Source organism: Aquila chrysaetos, chromosome 12 (assembly GCF_900496995.4).
Source record: "Aquila chrysaetos chrysaetos chromosome 12, bAquChr1.4, whole genome shotgun sequence".
NCBI lineage: Eukaryota > Metazoa > Chordata > Aves > Accipitriformes > Accipitridae > Aquila > Aquila chrysaetos.
Genome location: NC_044015.1, coordinates 12,061,031 through 12,078,301, shown reverse-complemented (window position 1 = coordinate 12,078,301; position 17,271 = coordinate 12,061,031). Strand labels below are relative to the sequence as shown.

Sequence of the window (17,271 nt, the reverse complement as noted above, 5' to 3'; positions counted from 1 at the left end):
GTGCTGAAGTGTGTACGTAAAGGGTACTGGTGTAAAGGACAGAAGCGCTGAGCCTGGAAATTAGTTTCCTGTTACTTTCTCAAATCAGGTATACTGCAGAAAGTATCAGATACAAAGATGCTGTCTAGTAGAAGCAGTATTATTATTTTGGCAGTAGAGCCAGAACGAGGTGGAGCTGTCACTTTACAAGTTGGCCCACATCACTGTGGCGTGTTGACCCTGGCTGGTAGGTAAGACCCCACCCGGTAGCTTTCTAGCTTCCGCCCAGCGGGATGGGGGAGCAAATTGGAATGGCAAAAGCAGGGGAAAAAAAAAACAACAAATCAACCCCAACCAAACCCAAAAGCAACCCTCATGGGTTGAGATAAAGACAGTTTAATAAGTGAAGGGCGGGGGGGGAAACCCCAAACAAACAAGTGATGCAAAATCAGTCGCTCATCACCAGGAGACCGTTGCCCAACCATTCCCTGAGCACTGGCTGCTTTGGAAAAGCTCCCCCAGGAGCGTTATTGCTGAACATGATGTTACAGGGTATGGAAAATCACTTTGGTCAGTTTGGGTCAGCTGTCCCAGCTGTGTCCCTTCCCAGCCTCTTGCCCACACCCAGCATACTTGCTGTGGGGGGGCAGAGTGAGAAACAGAGAAGGCGTTGATGCTGTGCAAGCACTGTTCAGCAGCAGCTAAAACATCTGTGTGTTATCAACACTGTTTTGGTCACCTGTCTAAACCACAGCACCATATGGGCTGCTATGAAGAAAATTAACTGCATCCCAGCCAAACCAAGTACAAGCACCTTGTCCATAAAAGGATTTTAGTAAGAGAACTGAATATATAGAAGGACAGATATATTGTCACAGTAATTTTTTGCCTTTTTTTCACTCTTTTCCTTTGAAGTGTTCTTGACTAAGCTCTAAATGGGCTTTCTAAGACATTCAGGCTGAAATGGGGACTGTAGTTAATGCTTTTTTCTCCCAGGTAAGCCTCAATAATGAGATCAGGTTTTTGACCTGTTCTCCGGTCTGCTGCTGGCATGTGTTTTGTCCTACTTTGAGGAGGCAGGATACCAAGCTGCATGTCTCCTAGAATAGGAAGAGGTTTTTTGTTCTCTTGAGAAGTTTCCCTTTTTGCCCACGTTGGCCCTGGAAAGCTTCGGGATTTCCTTTTTACTTTGATGCCTGAGTCTTTTGTTTCCTTCTTCATAAAGACAAGCTTGCCTTACTGCACAGACAACTGTGTTTAAGCTTGAGCTGCGCGTACATCTTTGAGCTTCCCCAGGGCATGTGAATAGGAGTACTTTAGAGACACTCTATGGTCCTGCCCTTCCCTGCCATCTTGATTTATTCTGTAGAGCTAACCAGATACTAACTGTTGTCATTATTGCTGGAGTGAAATGAAGAGCAAACTCCATTCCCCCTTTCTTCTATTTACCTGGTGTAAAAAATCATTCTTCCTTCCCAGTGTTATCAAGGACACAAGGGTAGGGACCCCAGGCAGGATGAAAACATAACAACTGTACTGGGTCGAACCAAAGGTTCATCTGGTAGCATCAGTTACTAGCAGATGCCTAGGCAATAGTATAAGAACATGGCACACAAGTAAGTGAATGATACCTCCCCAAAATATTTTTTATCCTCTGTCAATCTCCTTCTTCTTTGATTTCTTGAGGAAGGTCTTTGTCTTTAAAGCTCTCAGTGATTTTTTTGTTTGGTTGGTTTTTTGGTTTTCTTTACAGAAATCACTGTCTGAATCTTTTTTTTTTTTTTTTTTAATTATTTTTTGGGGCATCCATGCCATCTTATGGCAAGGAGTTCCACAGTTCAGACTAACTAATTGAGTAAAAATAGCAGGAAAAGGTCTTGAACTTCCCAAATTCTTGGGAAGCAAATATATAGATAAGGAAAGGCGGGGGGAGTGGTGTTTACATGTTTCAGGTTTTGTTTTAAAATGGAGATATAAATGGCATAGCGAAGGCATTGTCCTTTAAGTTTTTAAGGTTAAGTCCTGAGACAGCCAGGTTTTCCACTGGTATAAATCAGCATTGCTCCACAGGCTGAAGTGGATCTCTGCCTGTGTGCACCAGCCTCAGCCCTGGCCCTAGTGTTACCTCTCCAGTAGTAAATTTCCATCATTACCAGTGTTAGCTGAGAAAAGGAGAGGGGAAAAAACTAGCAGCAAATGCATCTTGCAGAATTTGGTGAAAAAAACTGGTCAAATGAAAAGGAAAGTTCCCACTTTTTTTTTTTTTCTTCTTTTCTCTTAGTTACTGCTTCTTGTTTCTGTGCTCACAGTCCCACAGCTTCATGCTCTCAGCCTTGCTCTCCCTGAGGACTTGGGGATGGAGTAACAGCTGGAGCACATCCTGAAACACTCAGCACTGAGCAACAGCAAGCCAAACCCAGCTCCAGACAGCTTAACATTTAGTTGTCATGAAGCTAACCTTCACAGGACAGCACAGCAATAGTGCTGACAAGTTGGAGTCTTTCTTGACTACACATGGTTTATGAGCAGTGAAAAGCCCCAAAACCCCATAGTGAGTGACTGGAGGAGGAAAGATTAGTTTCCAGCATCTTTCACCTGTGGGCATTCTCGGATGTCTGTTAAAGGCTGAATATCTTAACCCTTACTTCGGTGGGAATGCTGGTAAGGTCTCTACCCACTTGCTCCTTTTCATGAAAATCAGACTGCCTCTGTCCTTCAGATACCTAGTCCTCACAGTATGGTCAGAAGGTATCTGAAGGACAGAGGGGATGTTCGACAGATACACAAATAGACAAATGCACCACGCCATGCTTCTACACAAAACCAGGGTAAAGCGGTTCTGCAGTGATTTGCTCGGCTGTTGCTAGGATGCTATGGAAAATATAACGCAAAAGTAACTTATGTATTTTAGTGACTCATCATTTCTGTAAAGACTAGAATCTGCTCTGGATTCAACCATCAGCTGTGTCCAGGTGTCTAACTGCTGTGTTAGGATCTTCTTTCTGGAGGAATTCAGTGTATTTATTTCCAAATCTGATAGCTTTAGACATATTGCACCTGCAAAACCAGTTGTGAGCTGTACAACACGGGTGTTGCACCCACAGTGCTGGAAGGCTAGCAAAGCTTGTGGTTACAGAGAAATGAGCTGACTGAAGTGCCTCCCCCAGACAGACTCTGTGGGGAGAGCTCAGGAGTGAGTATGAAACCTGCTTGACCTGGGATGGAGGAAGCAGGGATTCTTACACAGCTGAAGGAGACTGAGATGTTGCCTTTGCTGCAGTGAAGCAAATGACTTTTTTTTAAAGTTATGGTCAGAAATAATTTGCAGGTCCTATTCTATGAGACACTGAATGTCCTTTGTGCCTGTTGAACATGGAGGATGTAATGGATGCTCAGCAGCTTCCAGGATCAGACCTGAGAGTCTATGTGCAAAAATGGTTTTCAAAGAGCCGGGAGAAAGCAGTCCGAGGTTTGAAGCTCTATTGCAAGGGAATTTTGCAATGCAAAGGCTTGGGTTTCCAATAGCTGCTAAAAAGGAGAGGGAAGGTCAAGCTTTAACTTTTGTGATGGAGATTGTTTCTAAATACTCGACTGAGCCCTTTCCAAATGGGAGACACTTAAAAAATCTGAGAATTGAGCACTGATCCATCTCTGCTAGGGAGGGCTAAGGGTGACAGCTTTTGCTAAGGAGCATCTATGAAACAGAAATCTCTTGTAACCAGCAGCCCCCTTGTTGTGATTGCAGGGCTATTACAAAAGGACCTTGGATTATCCCCTGATTCGGGAATGGAAGAGGACAGGCTGTTTTGCTGTCCCGATGATTCATTCCACGTTCCTCATTGACTTGAGGAAAGAGGCCTCCACCAAGCTGATGTTCTACCCCCCACATCAGGACTACACCTGGAGCTTTGATGATATCATGGTCTTTGCCTTCTCCAGTCGCCAAGCAGGTATGTCTGGAGCCTTTGCTGGGGAGAATTCACTAGTAGAGACATGCAGACCTCTACTTTGAGTTCACAGGCCCAAAAGTCCTATGTTGACTTCAGTGGTGAGTTTAAGACCCTGTTCCTTTTCTCATTTGGATCTGATCAGGGATAACAAGCAGCAAGTGACTGGCAATGCAGTTTTGAATCACAGCTAGCTTCAAAGGACACGGGAGCCGTTCTTGGGATGGGTACAGTGTTTCAGAGACAAAATGTGTGCCATCCACCCTTGATTTGTGTCACAGCAAGACAGTAGTGAACACAGGTGAATGCTGTGAGAGGGGAAGGTATTCTGAAGTCTGTAGGTAAGGTATCTGAAGTCACCACTTCTAGGAGATCCATGAGGAACGGGGTGAGGGCAAGAGACTCTTTCTTAAATGTAGCAGCCCTTGTGGAAAACAAAAACCAAGTTGCTTACCCACAGTGCTGATGAGGCTTCACTTCATGGCAGCTCAGCAGGAATTGTCTGAGAGGTAGGGGGGGTTTGTCTTGTCTTTTTTTTTTTTTTTTTTTTTGGAAAGCAAAATCAGTGCAACTTTCAGGGGAATGATGTGAGTCTGTGGGCTGTGCTCAGAGGAAATCTCTTGCAGGCAAGAGGAGGTTAGAGCTGGTGTGTGAGCAGTAAAATCTGTGTATACTTGACATTGTATCATTGGTGCTTTGGGAGAACCAGTCAAGCACTGAGCTGCCTTGAGATCCTTGGGGCACAGCAGAGAGAAAATGTGTACCACTCCAGCTGATACTGGGATCAGTTTCTACCAGTCAGTGGGAGGATTTCAGTTAAACCTGGAATACAGGGGTCCTTTCAGGCCAAATCACAACCTCAGTGTCCTCTTCCTTTGTCTGGAATGGCTGTTGATGTTTGCAGAGAGCTCCCGGTGTCTCAGAGAAATCACTGTCTCTTAAAGGCATGATACTGCTGCTACTGCTGCTTGTACTCGAGGTGAGGATGTTTAGTCCCATTTATTTTTGGAGAGTGGATCTGGTGGGTATTCTGTCTCCACCCAAGTCCTGGGTGGCAGACCTGTATGTAGGAGTGTCAGAGCTGAAAGGGGCTCCTGGGAAGAATATGGTTGTAATGGCCATCTATATTGTCCTTTGCCCTGCTGTATTGAATAGGGGAAAGTTTGGGGCCTTATAAGGAAAAAAGAGACTGATGAAACCTCAGCAGCACCAATGAAGTGCACTTCTGTTCAGAACTTCATGACTGGTTTGCTGGCTTACTGAGGTGAATTAGGGAAAAGTTGTTTGTGGGTTCTCTGAGTGATGTGCAATTGGTGTTGCCTGTCTTCTGTTTGTAAAAGAGGCAAAGTTAGGGTGAGAAGGAAGGGCTGTTCTTGGGGGACAGACAAGCAGAGAGAAAGTGAAGTGTTGTTGTTGGCAGTTGTTTCTGCAGAAGAGACAGGCTGAGAAGACTGCCTTTCCCACCATTTCCAGACCAGCATAGCAGCCACCAGCTGTTTGTAGGTTTCCTTTTAGTGATGTTTCTGGTTTGAAGTTCTTGACAGCATTAAAAAAGATGGCATTGTCTTGGCAGACTAAGTAGGGCTTTTTAAAACTCAGCTAAGAGAGGATGAGGGGCATCAAATGCGACAGATGAATGGTAGAGGAGAGGCAGCGAGAGCTGAAATTAGAGCCCTTGGAAGGCAGAAGCAAGATGTGAACTTGCAGGACACCTTTGGGGCCCTGACTTGCTGAGTCAGGACGTCAGTATATTGGCTCCAGAGAATTGAGGTTTAAGTCTGGATAGCAAAGCAGACTCCTTCAAATCTACCTGCCCAGCTTGTTGCCTCTGACAGCTCTCCCAGAAATGCAGCATCCAATGAGTGTGGTAACTGCATTGCAGTAGCTCCAGCTGCTTGAGAGATATTTGAGGGATTCAAACCCATCATTTTTTCCTTCCATCCTAGAATACTTTAGCTTTTTCCAGGACTGACCCATGATCATGAAAGGCTTTGCTTCAGCAGTCTGGCCCATTGATCTGCTCAGATTGTTGGCTTGTGTCCTGGCTGAGTTTTGTCACCCAGGATAAAAGGATGATATCCAGGTTCAGAAATGTGAAAAATGTATGGACTTTGAGGTAAACTTCTCTTCAGAGTAATTTCACTTACTTCCCTGAAGTCATAAATGATGTTGGCTTTTGTCCAGGTCATGTACTGTACTTAATGCCTCAGATCAAACCATCAATTTTCAACAGTGAATCTACTGCTTGAAGCAACTGTTTTGTCATGCTCCAAAAAGACTGTCCCACTTCTGCTGAGAGAATATGGCGTGTGATGGGAGTACTGACTTGGAACAAAACTCGGTGTGGATGTTTTATTGACAAAGGTGGACTCTGTAGAGCCCCTTGCGCTCACAAGATAGCGTTTAGCCAGCCAGATCTCCTGAGCTTCCTTTCAGCCTGAGGCTCTGAGGACCTAGAGTCAGCCAGCAGGCAAGTCTGGTCACAGGGATGTGGGGGAAATTTAGGTTGCCTAAATACGGCTGTGAGTTTAGGGCATGGCTGTGAATCCTGGTCACTGCCTTACAAAGGCTAATAATAATACAAGTATCTATGGCTTTTCTGTCCCTTGTAGCAATTGTTTATTTTATTATAAAAACAGAGCTGGAGAGTGAGTCCCCCTCACCATTTCAAGGTAGATTTATCATTTTAAAGTAGCTTTTATCCCAGAAGGAACAAAAATACTGGCGTGAATGTATGCAGATTAACTGTGTTTAAGCCAGCGGAAGATAAGAACGGAGATTAGTGAGCCGGATAAGATTAGTTGATTAGATCAGTGCCAAATCCATTAATGTCAGCAGGTAGTATTTTTTATTCTGCCATTTAGCTAAATTGCAGCTGACAGCTGAATGTGTTTTGGCAAGTAGGGTAGCCAGCAATTTACTTGCAAAACTTAAAATGGTAGAAACACTGGGGTCATTAATGCAGTCAATTCTGCTTTGCTAAAAATACCAGGGATTAGGAGGACTAATACATGAAAGCATCAACACACCAGGTAGTGTCTGCTTCTCGTTTATTTCCTAGAGGGAATGGGGTGGTTGTGCTTGTTTCATTTAAAAAAAAAGGTGGGATGGGGAGGAGAGCTTGTAGGTTTGCATTTTTCTTTAAATCTGCTTTGTATGGGTTCTAGCAGCTTTCAGATTGTGGTTAGTTAATAAAGGACCTTAGCTGAGCTCAGTGAAAAACAGTGGAGGTACTTTCCCTTGGCTCCTCTGGATGTGGCTTTTGAGTGTGGTGCCTGATGTCACATCAGGTCGAGTGCTGCTGCAGTTACAGCGGATAGTGAGCAAACCCTTCGTCAGTCCAGAGGGAACAGTGTTTTGCTGATCGCACGTTGCTGGGACATTCCCAGTGAACAAGCTCAGCAGTGGGTGGGTCTCTTCTCTTGCAAAGGCTCCAAGGAGAGGCTTTGCATCTTCTCTTTGTTTCACACGATCAGATTCAGCTCCTTGAACAAGCAGTTGCAAAAGCTTTTGAGTAGAAGGATGTTACATTACCACTTCTGTTTGAAAACATCTTTTCTCCTTGCTGGTGTCTCTCTCTAGGATTTTCCTCTAATCTTCAGACCACTGTAAAAACTAGTCCTGGAGAGGAAAGGACCATGTTTGGTGGTAGACTAGGCACTTCTGAGATGATTATCCTGTATATTCCTCAAAGTCCTTTGCCAACACAGGTGAAAATGTCTTTGTTTTCTGGCCAAAGCAAACAGAAGCAGGAAGATGCTTGACTGCAAAACCCAGAGTGAATCCCTTGCTAGGCTAGTAACAGACCCTGCAGCTATACTGATGCCTTGGGCCTTGCAACTTCATCCCGTGTGATCCCAGGGGAGTGGAACTGCCTGGGCCCACATTTGGCCAACTGTGTGCTGTTGAAGCTGGGGATCAGATTGGCTCCTCCACCCTGGAAGAGTCACTCCATAGTTATTGCGGTCTGACAGAGAAGCCTTGCAAAGCTCAGACAAAAGCTTCCATCGCCCCTAGCCACACTGGGTTTGTTTGAATTTTTCCTTCTTTAAGGCTGCCTGCTCTGATAGACCTGCACCCTTCTTTGCCCAGCGTGCAGGACAGGGCATCCTCTGCCCACAGAGAAGGGGGGTATCCGGTAGGACTGCTTCCCTTGCGCCTGAACCGCTTCACCCCTCACAGGTTTGTGACAAGCACAGCCTTCCTGTGTTGCCCTGAGCTTTGAAACCTGTGTGTTTTCCCCCACCTTTGAGCCCCATTTCCCCCCCCCCCCCCCCCCCCCCCCGGTTTGGAGGCAGTTGCTGAGCCCTGGGTGTGTGCAGGGAGAGAGGCTCCATGTCCCAGGATTGCTGCTGCTTCTCCTTCAGCACAGCTGCAGGTGGAAGCCCATTTGGCTCCTTTGTCAGCCATTGCATCGCTTGAGGGTGGCTTACTCGGAGGGTGAAAACCTGTTCCTGCTTTTGGCTCTGGGTCTGTAAAGGGATTTTCAGGTGAGGTGCCAGGTCTGAGCAGTGCAGGTGGGGTTTTGGGGCTGGGGGTTTCTGCGGTACTCCCTAGTTATCGGCAGTAGTCCTGCTCTGTGTATCAGACACTGCTTTTGCTAAAGGCCAGTTCTGCCCTCTGCTGTAGGTTTGTTTTCATAGCGTGAAGGCAAAGGCCAGGTCTTTCTCTGGTCTAAGAGGGGTGTTCCATCTCTCCTAGGAGAAAACTGATTGCAGTTAGAAACACCTTTGGTTAGGGAGCAAATAGAAATTGGTTTCATAGGACAGGACACTTTGCTGCCAGCTAAATAAAACAGAAAATGGCACGGTAATGTTTTTGAATTGTTTGCTTATGAAGCAGAACTTCTTGGGACTGAGGTCCTGTATTAAGTTTGATTGTGGCTATGTAGCAACAGAGCAGCAAAATCCACTCGTAAAAGACCCGACTCTAATTTCTGTTTTTCTGTAATCCCCAGGGATACAGATGTTCATCTGCAACCATGAACACTATGGTTTCCTTCCCATGCCCCTGAAATCGCACCAGGCGCTGCAAGAAGAAACCGAGAACTTTGTGCACACACTAATCGAGGCTATGAGTAAGTTGCTGTGCCCTGCCATGATGGAGCCCCATAAGTTAATGTTTGTAGAGATCTCCTGCCAGCAGCCCAACTCTCTTCCCCTTGGGAGTCTGCATCCTGATCTGACTGCTCTGATACTGTTTTGTTATGCAGTTTTTCATTTCCACCGTTTTTCTTTCTAGGGATGTAATCATTTCATGGTCAGGTCAACCCCCTTCACAAAACCCTTTAACTTCCCCATTTTAATATGCAAAAATGCATCTTCAATGTGGAAAGGATGCTGCAGAACCTCGTTTTTGTCATGAGGTCTAACTGGCACATGGCTGCTGGCTTCTGCTTTGCAACATGGATGCTTTCTGCTACACCCACTCCTGCACTGATTTCATGTCCCAGCTCGCTGGGGCTTTTTAGGCCCAGTGATGAAAACACATGCAGATATGTTATATCAATGCAGCTTGTACATGAGGGTGATGCTTGGGATCTCTCCTCTCTTTCAGTTGATCGACCTCCCATTGAACCCTCTCAATATGTCTCTGTTCCTCTGAAGAACCCTGACAAGATGGGATTTGATGAAGTAAGGAAGCTATTCTGCTGCCATTGTCTTGTCTTGCCTTGCTATTTATCACTTAGAGGACCTGGTTCTCCCTGTAGCTTAGCTTCCAGCCGTTTCCCTTGGAAAATACTATCTTTTCACCTAGTCAGCTCTTTCCCAATCACTCATCTTTTGGACTTAAACTTTTGGCAAGGAGAAAATAGCCATCCTTATTTGGGGAGAACTTCTGCCAAGCTCAGGGAAGCAGAAAGGAACGTGCTCAAGGGAGCGTTCTTTCCCTCTGGCACTTGCTGTGGAGAAACGAGGCCAGTCAGGTCTGTGGGCACTTAGTACCTGCTGCAAGACCACTGATTAGAAGTGCAGGTTTGTGTGCAAGGGCAGTGCCCAGCAAATCTTTGGGCTTCCTGTCTTGATAGTATGGATGTTTTAATCCAGCCAGGAGGAGATAGCAGAAGTGAGGCTGAAAAACACGTTATTTAACTCCGCAGTTCTTGTGCTGTTTCCTCTACATCTGACTCTGCAGAGCAGCTTGGCAGTCCTTCCATTCTGTGACAAAAACTGGTCTTTTGGGAAACCTCTTCTGCTTTCCAGTGACAGAAGGGAACAATTTCTGTCACCTGAGAGACACTGGAGAGCCTGGAGCAGCTGGGGGAGCCAGGCTCACAGCTGGGTTCTAGCCCAAGCTGGGTACGTCCAGGAGTGATGAAAATCACGCATGCTGTCTCCTTACTGTGGTGGCTCTCCCTCTGCCCTGCTTGGTCACCACATTTTTCTGCTATGGCTTTAAGTTAAAGTGAACTACAAAGATGGTTGCTGACACTGGTAGTGCCCCAAGACCCTGCAGAAGTTCCTTTCCCAACTCTGTCGCACGTTGTGGAGAGAGCAGGCATTGAGGGGAGAAGGCTGGAGAGGGACCTGCTGTGCTTTAATTAACCAGTGTCCATGTTATTCACAGAGCCAGCAACCCCGGGTATGCAGCTGCCAGGGTGACAGTGGCACCGTGACTGAGGGAGTTGTGGTGATGAGGGGAGCCTTTGTTTTCTTGGTGTATTCTGCTACATCTGTTTATATGACTCATGAAGTCTGAACCTGATTTGGTTATGTGTGTTGGAGTATCTGTGTTTAGGACATAGCTGGTGTAGGTTTTTTCCATGTTGTCCTTTGTGGCTGCGCTATATTTATCCAATTTATTATTTTTGCATTTGTACTGAGCTGGAATTTGATCCGCTTCTTACTGGGGTGAGGTTTTGCTCTACAGGCTACAAGGCTGCACTTGTACTTGTCTGCCTGGCACTGAAAAATATCCCTGACCCTCTGCAGTTTACCTGCATATGAGGTCTTCACTCCTCTGCTCCCTACCAGAGAGTCTGCCTCCTCAAGGCTTGGACAGAGCTCTGCCCAGACATCTTTGTTCCCAGTCTTGGCTCTCTGCCAGGCTTTCTGCTCTGGCAGGGGTAGCACTGGATTTTCAGTGCCTGGAGTAATTACAAAAATCCTCTCTTTGCTGTGTCCTTGTACTTGGATGGTGGCCCCACTGATAATCCTAAATACAGGCAGCGGCAGTATTGTGGGGAAGCATGTGGGTCAATGTTCCTCTGGGATTGGAGCTGGAGATAGCCATTTTACTCTGCTTTTAATATAAATCAAAACATTCTATACCTTTGAAAATTAGAGACTCGGCTGTAACTGGTCTCCTCTCACCTTATTCATCTTCAAAGAGCAACTTTCCCTGTGACATAAAATACCCATAAAAAGTAGTTGTTAGACAAAGAATAACCCTCTCATCTTTCAACTCAAAACCAACCCCAATTTTTTGACAAATTCTAAGCAACCCGGAATAAAACCACACCTGGTATTTTAATAAGATCTGCTTTTCCAGTGGGGCTGCTGGAGAAGAGTGGATCAGGTTCTTTTCTTCCTCACTCCCAAGCCAGGAGGCTGATGTCTTTCTCTTCTGCTCAGATTTTCATGATCAATCTGAAGCGTCGGAAAGACAGGCGCGATCGGATGCTGCGGACTCTCTATGAGCAAGAGATTGCAGTCAAGATAGTGGAGGCTGTGGATGGAAAGTGAGTTTCAGCTGGGGTTGCTGATGTTTGGAAAGAGTGGGTTGTGCATAACTGCTTAACACTATCTCGCTGGATGCTCTGACCTCCCTTCTGGTGGGGAATGGTGGGCTGAGGGGAGAGGTGAATACCACTTTTATTTACCTAACAGTCTGTTTGGGGGGAATTTTGCTCTGTTTCTTCCTTCTTTTCCAATTAGTCAGTCTCCATGAGAGAGCCAGTGCAGTGTGGTTCGGACTAAGATGAAAATCAGGTTAAAATCATACTGATTTCTGTGAACTGTAACACTTGCACACAGTTAAAAGGAGTCAGCAGTGAAAGTGTTTGAGAGCAATTATCTCCTGGGAAGATAGTCCATCCTAGTGCTACAAAGCTGTTGTGCTACACTGTTAACCCTGACACAGCCCTTTCCAAGCTTACTCTAAGGTGTGTCAAGACCTTTCTATAATGAGAAATCAAGGCAGAAATTTTTGGTCTGGGAGTTGCAAAAAGGCCTCAGGGAGATAGGAATCCACATGCCATCTAGTGGTCTTTGAGGCTTGGGTACCCATCAAGAGCTCTTAGAAAAATAAATCTAAACCAAGCACTTGACAAATTGATGGTCCCACAAGAAGTCGTTGGCAGAGTTAAGGATATGATTTGTCAGCTTGATTTAGAAATGTAAATCAAGAAATTAATTTTTCTCTGGGTTTTTGAGCAAAACAAGTGCAGGAATTTCTCAAGACACAGCTTTTCTCTGAACATCAGTAGCATTTCCCGTGTTGCATCTGTGTCTGACTCGAATTTACTTTTTTTGAAAACGGTGATAGATATTCTGTCTTTTTCTCAGAGCACTGAACACGAGTCAGCTCAAAGCTCTCAGCATCGATATGCTCCCAGGTTACCAGGACCCATATTCGTCCAGGCCACTAACCAGGGGTGAGATCGGCTGCTTCCTTAGTCACTATTACATCTGGAAGGAGGTAAGGAGTTTGTGGGTGCCTCAGAGTTCCTGCAGGAAGGTGCTGTGGGCAGGCACCGTAGGAGGGTGCAGAACCAGTCGTAGGGCAGAGCATTAAATACAATGCAGGTTTCTGGAAAGCGTAGGATGGAACTGTTTTCCTTGGTTTGTAGGGGATTGCGGACAGGGTTTTTCTTGAACGCAGCGTTCAGCTTTCTCATCTCCGCTTTCCATTTGCCAACAGCTCTGAGTGATTTTTATCAGAATATTTTCATGACTCTTTCTGCAAAGCATCCAATAGCTTGCTTGGAGCAAGCTTGCTTAGGAGAAAGGCAAGAAGGTTTTGAAGAACAAATGGTGTTAAAAAAACTTCTGTTTTTTTCCCCTGGTTCTGCATCTGTGCTGAAGCAAGTTCAAGTGACTCTGCTGATTGGCTTTTTTCAGTTGGCATATCATAAATATTCTTAACAGTAGGGACCTCTGTTACCTGAGCTAAGAGATCTTGTTTGGGTGGTAAAAGCTGTAGCTTCCATCTGTCCCTGGTCACCTGGGGAGTGACACTTGAGAAGATCTGGGCTGTGCTGGTCACAGATGCTGGAGTTACACAGCCCGACATCAACAGGAGGGATTGTTTCAAGTGAGGTGAGATGTGGAGTCAAGGAGAAAGACGGTGCTAGAAGAAGGCTGGGCAACGGCAGCGGTTGCCCAAATATAACAGTGAGGGTTGTACCTCCTGTTGCAGGGACCTGTACAGACGTATAAGGAGACAGCCCTCTGCCCTCAGAGGTGTTAGTTGCAGCACCTCTCAGCAGGGCAGGGCACTGATCCAAACAGCCTAGAGCCAGCAGCAGTGACTTCAGTACTGAGAAGGAAGGCTGTGCTTTTGGGCTTGAGGCTTCTAAATCACCAACAGTCAGATAACACGGGAACTTACATGCAGGATGCCTTTAAATGTGTGTTCTCTAAGTTATCAGGGCCAGGCTTTGGATATGCTAGATTGTCCTCCTTCCCAGACTCCAGGAACACTTTCTTCCAACAAAGAGGTTTTTCTGAACAACGGCTTTGGCATCAAAAGCTGCTGCACATTCCTCTGAGGAGGTGGTTGCTGTGGTCATGCTAGATGGTAGCTCATGGGTGCTAGGTGGGGCAACATCAGATGAAGGGTTTTTCTAGGTTGCAGGTGCTCAGCCACAGGGTAATTTCAGGGCTTTTGCAGTCTCTCCCAGATGAGCTGTGAATCTGGGAGTGGTTCTCCTGCCTCCCTACCTAAAGGGTCTACAGGGCAGTGCCAGGTCAGGATGGTCCCCAGCAATTTCAGGGCCGCTGTGATCAATTCTGAACCCTCTTGTTTCAGGTGGTGAACAGAGAACTGGAGAAGACACTTGTTATTGAGGACGATGTGCGCTTTGAACACCAGTTTAAGAGGAAGCTCATGAAGCTGATGGATGACATTGAACAAGCCCAGCTAGACTGGGAGCTTATGTAAGTAACTGGCCCTCAGCCATCTGGGAACTCCTGGGCACGCTGGGGAGGTCAGCAGCACCTGCTGTGTCATGTCGGAGATGCGGGTTAATGCTGGAGTGCAGGGGAAGGTGGCAGAGACTTCTCGGTGGCTCTTCCCGTGAGGACAGATCTGCCTCCTGGGGCAGGCTGATGCTGGAATGCCCACTGGGTGCCATTACTGCCCTTTGTGGGCAGTGTTGGTTGGTCTCAACAGTGTCTGGAGATGCTGCTGTGATAGAGGAACTGACACAGCTCAGTCCTGAGGCTTGGATCATGACATCTTAGCTCCCTTAATGAAGTCTTTCACAGCTGTACCACCCACTGGGTGAAGACATGGATGTCGGGGAGTGGTGCAGGATAGAAATCTGTGAGCCTGCACAGGGATTACTCCTTGGATTGACCCTTTGCCCTTCCCTGGTTGACCTGAACAGTCGTGTGGCCCTAATTGCTGCAGATTCACTTTGGTTCCAATTTCCTTGGTCTTTTCACCCTTTAAGCTACATCGGCCGGAAAAGGATGCAGGTGCAGGAGCCTGAGAAAGCAGTTCCAAATGTCATGAACCTGGTGGAAGCTGATTACTCATACTGGACCCTGGGGTACGCAATCTCTTTCCAAGGGGCTCAGAAACTCATCGGAGCTGAGCCTTTCAGCAAGATGCTGCCTGTAGATGAATTTCTACCAGTCATGTACAACAAGCACCCTGTGTAAGTAGGATGCCTTCGTTGCTCGGGTTGACATGAGCTGGGTCTTGTGAATGACCTTAAACCAGATCATGTTGGTGTGTCTCACTTCTGTAGCCTGCCTGGTAGGGGACAGGGCTACTCCTCGTGCTTTTTCGTTGTCTGCAGCAGAGCTCCTGACACAGGTCAAAGGAGGTGACAGACCTGCAGCAGAGGGGTTATTGTCCCTACCTGATGCAGGGCTTGTGGGCTGGTTCTGAGACACTTGGCTATCTCTGGTAATGGAGGCTTTGGTTGTATAGGTTGTGTGTGATTGTGAGGCACCTGGTTCTGGCTGTATAGTCAGATTCCACCCCAGCAACTACCTCCACTCCCTGGGACCTGCTTGCTCAGTGGATTGTCTTGTATCTTACAGTTACAAGCAGTGGCACTGATGAACGTTCACTCTGTTACTGATGCTTATTTTTCTCTCCTCTTTAGAGCGAAGTACATGGAGTACTATGAGTCCAGAGACTTGAAAGCCTTTTCAGCAGAACCCCTGCTTGTTTACCCCACCCACTACACAGGGCAGCCAGGCTACCTCAGCGACACAGAGACCTCTACAATCTGGGACAACGAGACCGTGTCAACGGACTGGGACAGAACACACTCCTGGAAATCGCGGCAGCAGGGCAAGATCCATAATGATGCCCAGAACAAGGATGCCCTGCCTTCCCAGTCATCTCTCAATGTGCCGTCCTCCAGGGATGAGCTATGACTGCCCGCTTCCCCTGGGACTGTGTTGACAGCTGAACCTGCCTCACACTTCAGCTTTTCACCCTTGAAAGTTGTAGAGCAGCTCTTCATGTGGTCTCCTTCCCACTGCTTCGAATGGCAAAGCACAGTGGTTGGACCTGACAACTAACCAAGGCACTTAGGACTGGGTGGGAGATGAAGGAGGAAAAAGAACAAGTGTTCCAGACTGGCAGAAAAAGGCAGAGATCTGAACAAAAGCCCTCGCAAGCTTTTCTAAAAAAACAACCTTGAATGACGTCTTTCTACAGTTTCTCCTGTAGAATACTGTATTTATAAAGATTAATATATAGAGGTGTACAAGTGTTAATACCTTTCTGGATAGCTGTAACTGGGCTGCTGTGTAACTTACTCCTTGTAGGTTTGTAGGCTTTTATAACCCTGTTCACTGAGAGAAACTGCAGGCAAGCGTTTGGGTTATTTGGTTTTGTTTTTCAAAGGGATCCCTGTCAGAATCAAGATGGTTTCCAAAAATGTTCAGTGCACTGGAGCAGCGCTCCTCTGTAGTGTCTTCTCCCTCATCACACTTCTATAGAAAACTATTGCTGGCTTCCCCTCTGCAAATTTCAAAACTTGCTAGATCCCATCTAAACAGGCCTCCCAATCCAGAACTGATGATGTCTTGGCATGTCTAAAATCTTGGAAGCTAGCAGAGAAAGTGGAGGTTGCTGGTTTTATTTGTCTCTGCACTGCCTGAAGGGAACACAGGCGGAGTTAGTCCTTGCAATGTCCTGCTTCAACCCTTGCCTCAATTTATTCCTTCAGGAAAACAAAGCCTGACAACCTATTTGCAGGCCTGTTTAATTAGGCCATAAAACCAAGTGTAGGACTTCTAGGAACTTTAAATTTTAAAAGTTTGGTTATGAACTGCTTGACACTATCTTTATAAAAAGAAAACAATCTACAGAAATGTTAGTTTTGTCAAATGTACTATTCTCAACAGCCTTGATAGAACTGTGTGTTACAGGACGATGGCAAGGCAACTTGTCTTGATATTTTTTCATGTGAAGAGCAAACTTGTCTCTTTGTTTTTTTGGTTTATTTTTGGATGACTTCTGATGTACTTGCTGTTGGCTAACATGTCAGCAGAGTATGGTGGGGGTTTTTTTGTTTGTGGTTTTGTTTTTTTTTTTTAATGTTTCTCAGAGGCCAGGTGATCATGGACCACACCTCTTAGGTTATCTGGCACAGACCTCAAGCTACAGGCTGTTGTTGCAGTGGGAGGATGCCCTCCTGTACTTGCAATCTAGAGACTCACCTGCTGGCTGATCTGTACAGTTGAGTATGTGTGGCTGGTTCTTTAATTTTTATTTGTTTTTAATAATAACTGATCAGTGTTGTGCTTTCTGCTAAAGAAGACATGTTATTACCTGTCAGCCGGTCTGATAATACATAGAACCTGGTGCAAGATGAGCAGCTGTGTGTATTCTTCATTGGGTGGGAGTAGCCCTGGCCAGGGAAGGCCAGCTCAAGAGTTTTTCAGCAGTGTCACTCTATGATGGAGTCACTGGCTGTATAAATGTGCCTGTTCTGCAACTACTGCCTGGAAGCTGTGTTCCTTCTGCTCTCCAGGCTGGAGCAGGTGCCTGTGCAATATGGTGAGTATGGAGAGCAGGTCTGCTGCGGGCCACCACACACACCCTGGGTCATTCCTCTCTGACAAGCCCTCTCGCTTCCTCCTTAGGTCTTGCTTTACGAGTCTGACCTGTTTGAAGCATGATGACAATCCCAGAGATGTTGGTAAGCAGCTTG

The 17,271-nt window shown here is 46.2% G+C and overlaps 1 protein-coding gene across 1 annotated transcript in view; it reads left to right on the top strand.

The window, feature by feature from the left end:
- The window catches only part of COLGALT2 (collagen beta(1-O)galactosyltransferase 2), a 57,884-nt gene extending 40,952 nt beyond the window's left edge, over nucleotides 1-16,932 (top strand). Inside the window, exons 5-12 of the mRNA XM_030032674.2 lie at nucleotides 3,725-3,929; nucleotides 8,884-9,003; nucleotides 9,483-9,559; nucleotides 11,501-11,607; nucleotides 12,434-12,566; nucleotides 13,899-14,026; nucleotides 14,545-14,751; nucleotides 15,208-16,932. Coding sequence (XP_029888534.1) covers nucleotides 3,725-3,929; nucleotides 8,884-9,003; nucleotides 9,483-9,559; nucleotides 11,501-11,607; nucleotides 12,434-12,566; nucleotides 13,899-14,026; nucleotides 14,545-14,751; nucleotides 15,208-15,484 — 1,254 coding nt within the window. The 3' untranslated portion in view covers nucleotides 15,485-16,932. The remainder of the gene's footprint in view (nucleotides 1-3,724; nucleotides 3,930-8,883; nucleotides 9,004-9,482; nucleotides 9,560-11,500; nucleotides 11,608-12,433; nucleotides 12,567-13,898; nucleotides 14,027-14,544; nucleotides 14,752-15,207) is intronic.
- Nucleotides 16,933-17,271: the final 339 nt, after the last annotated feature.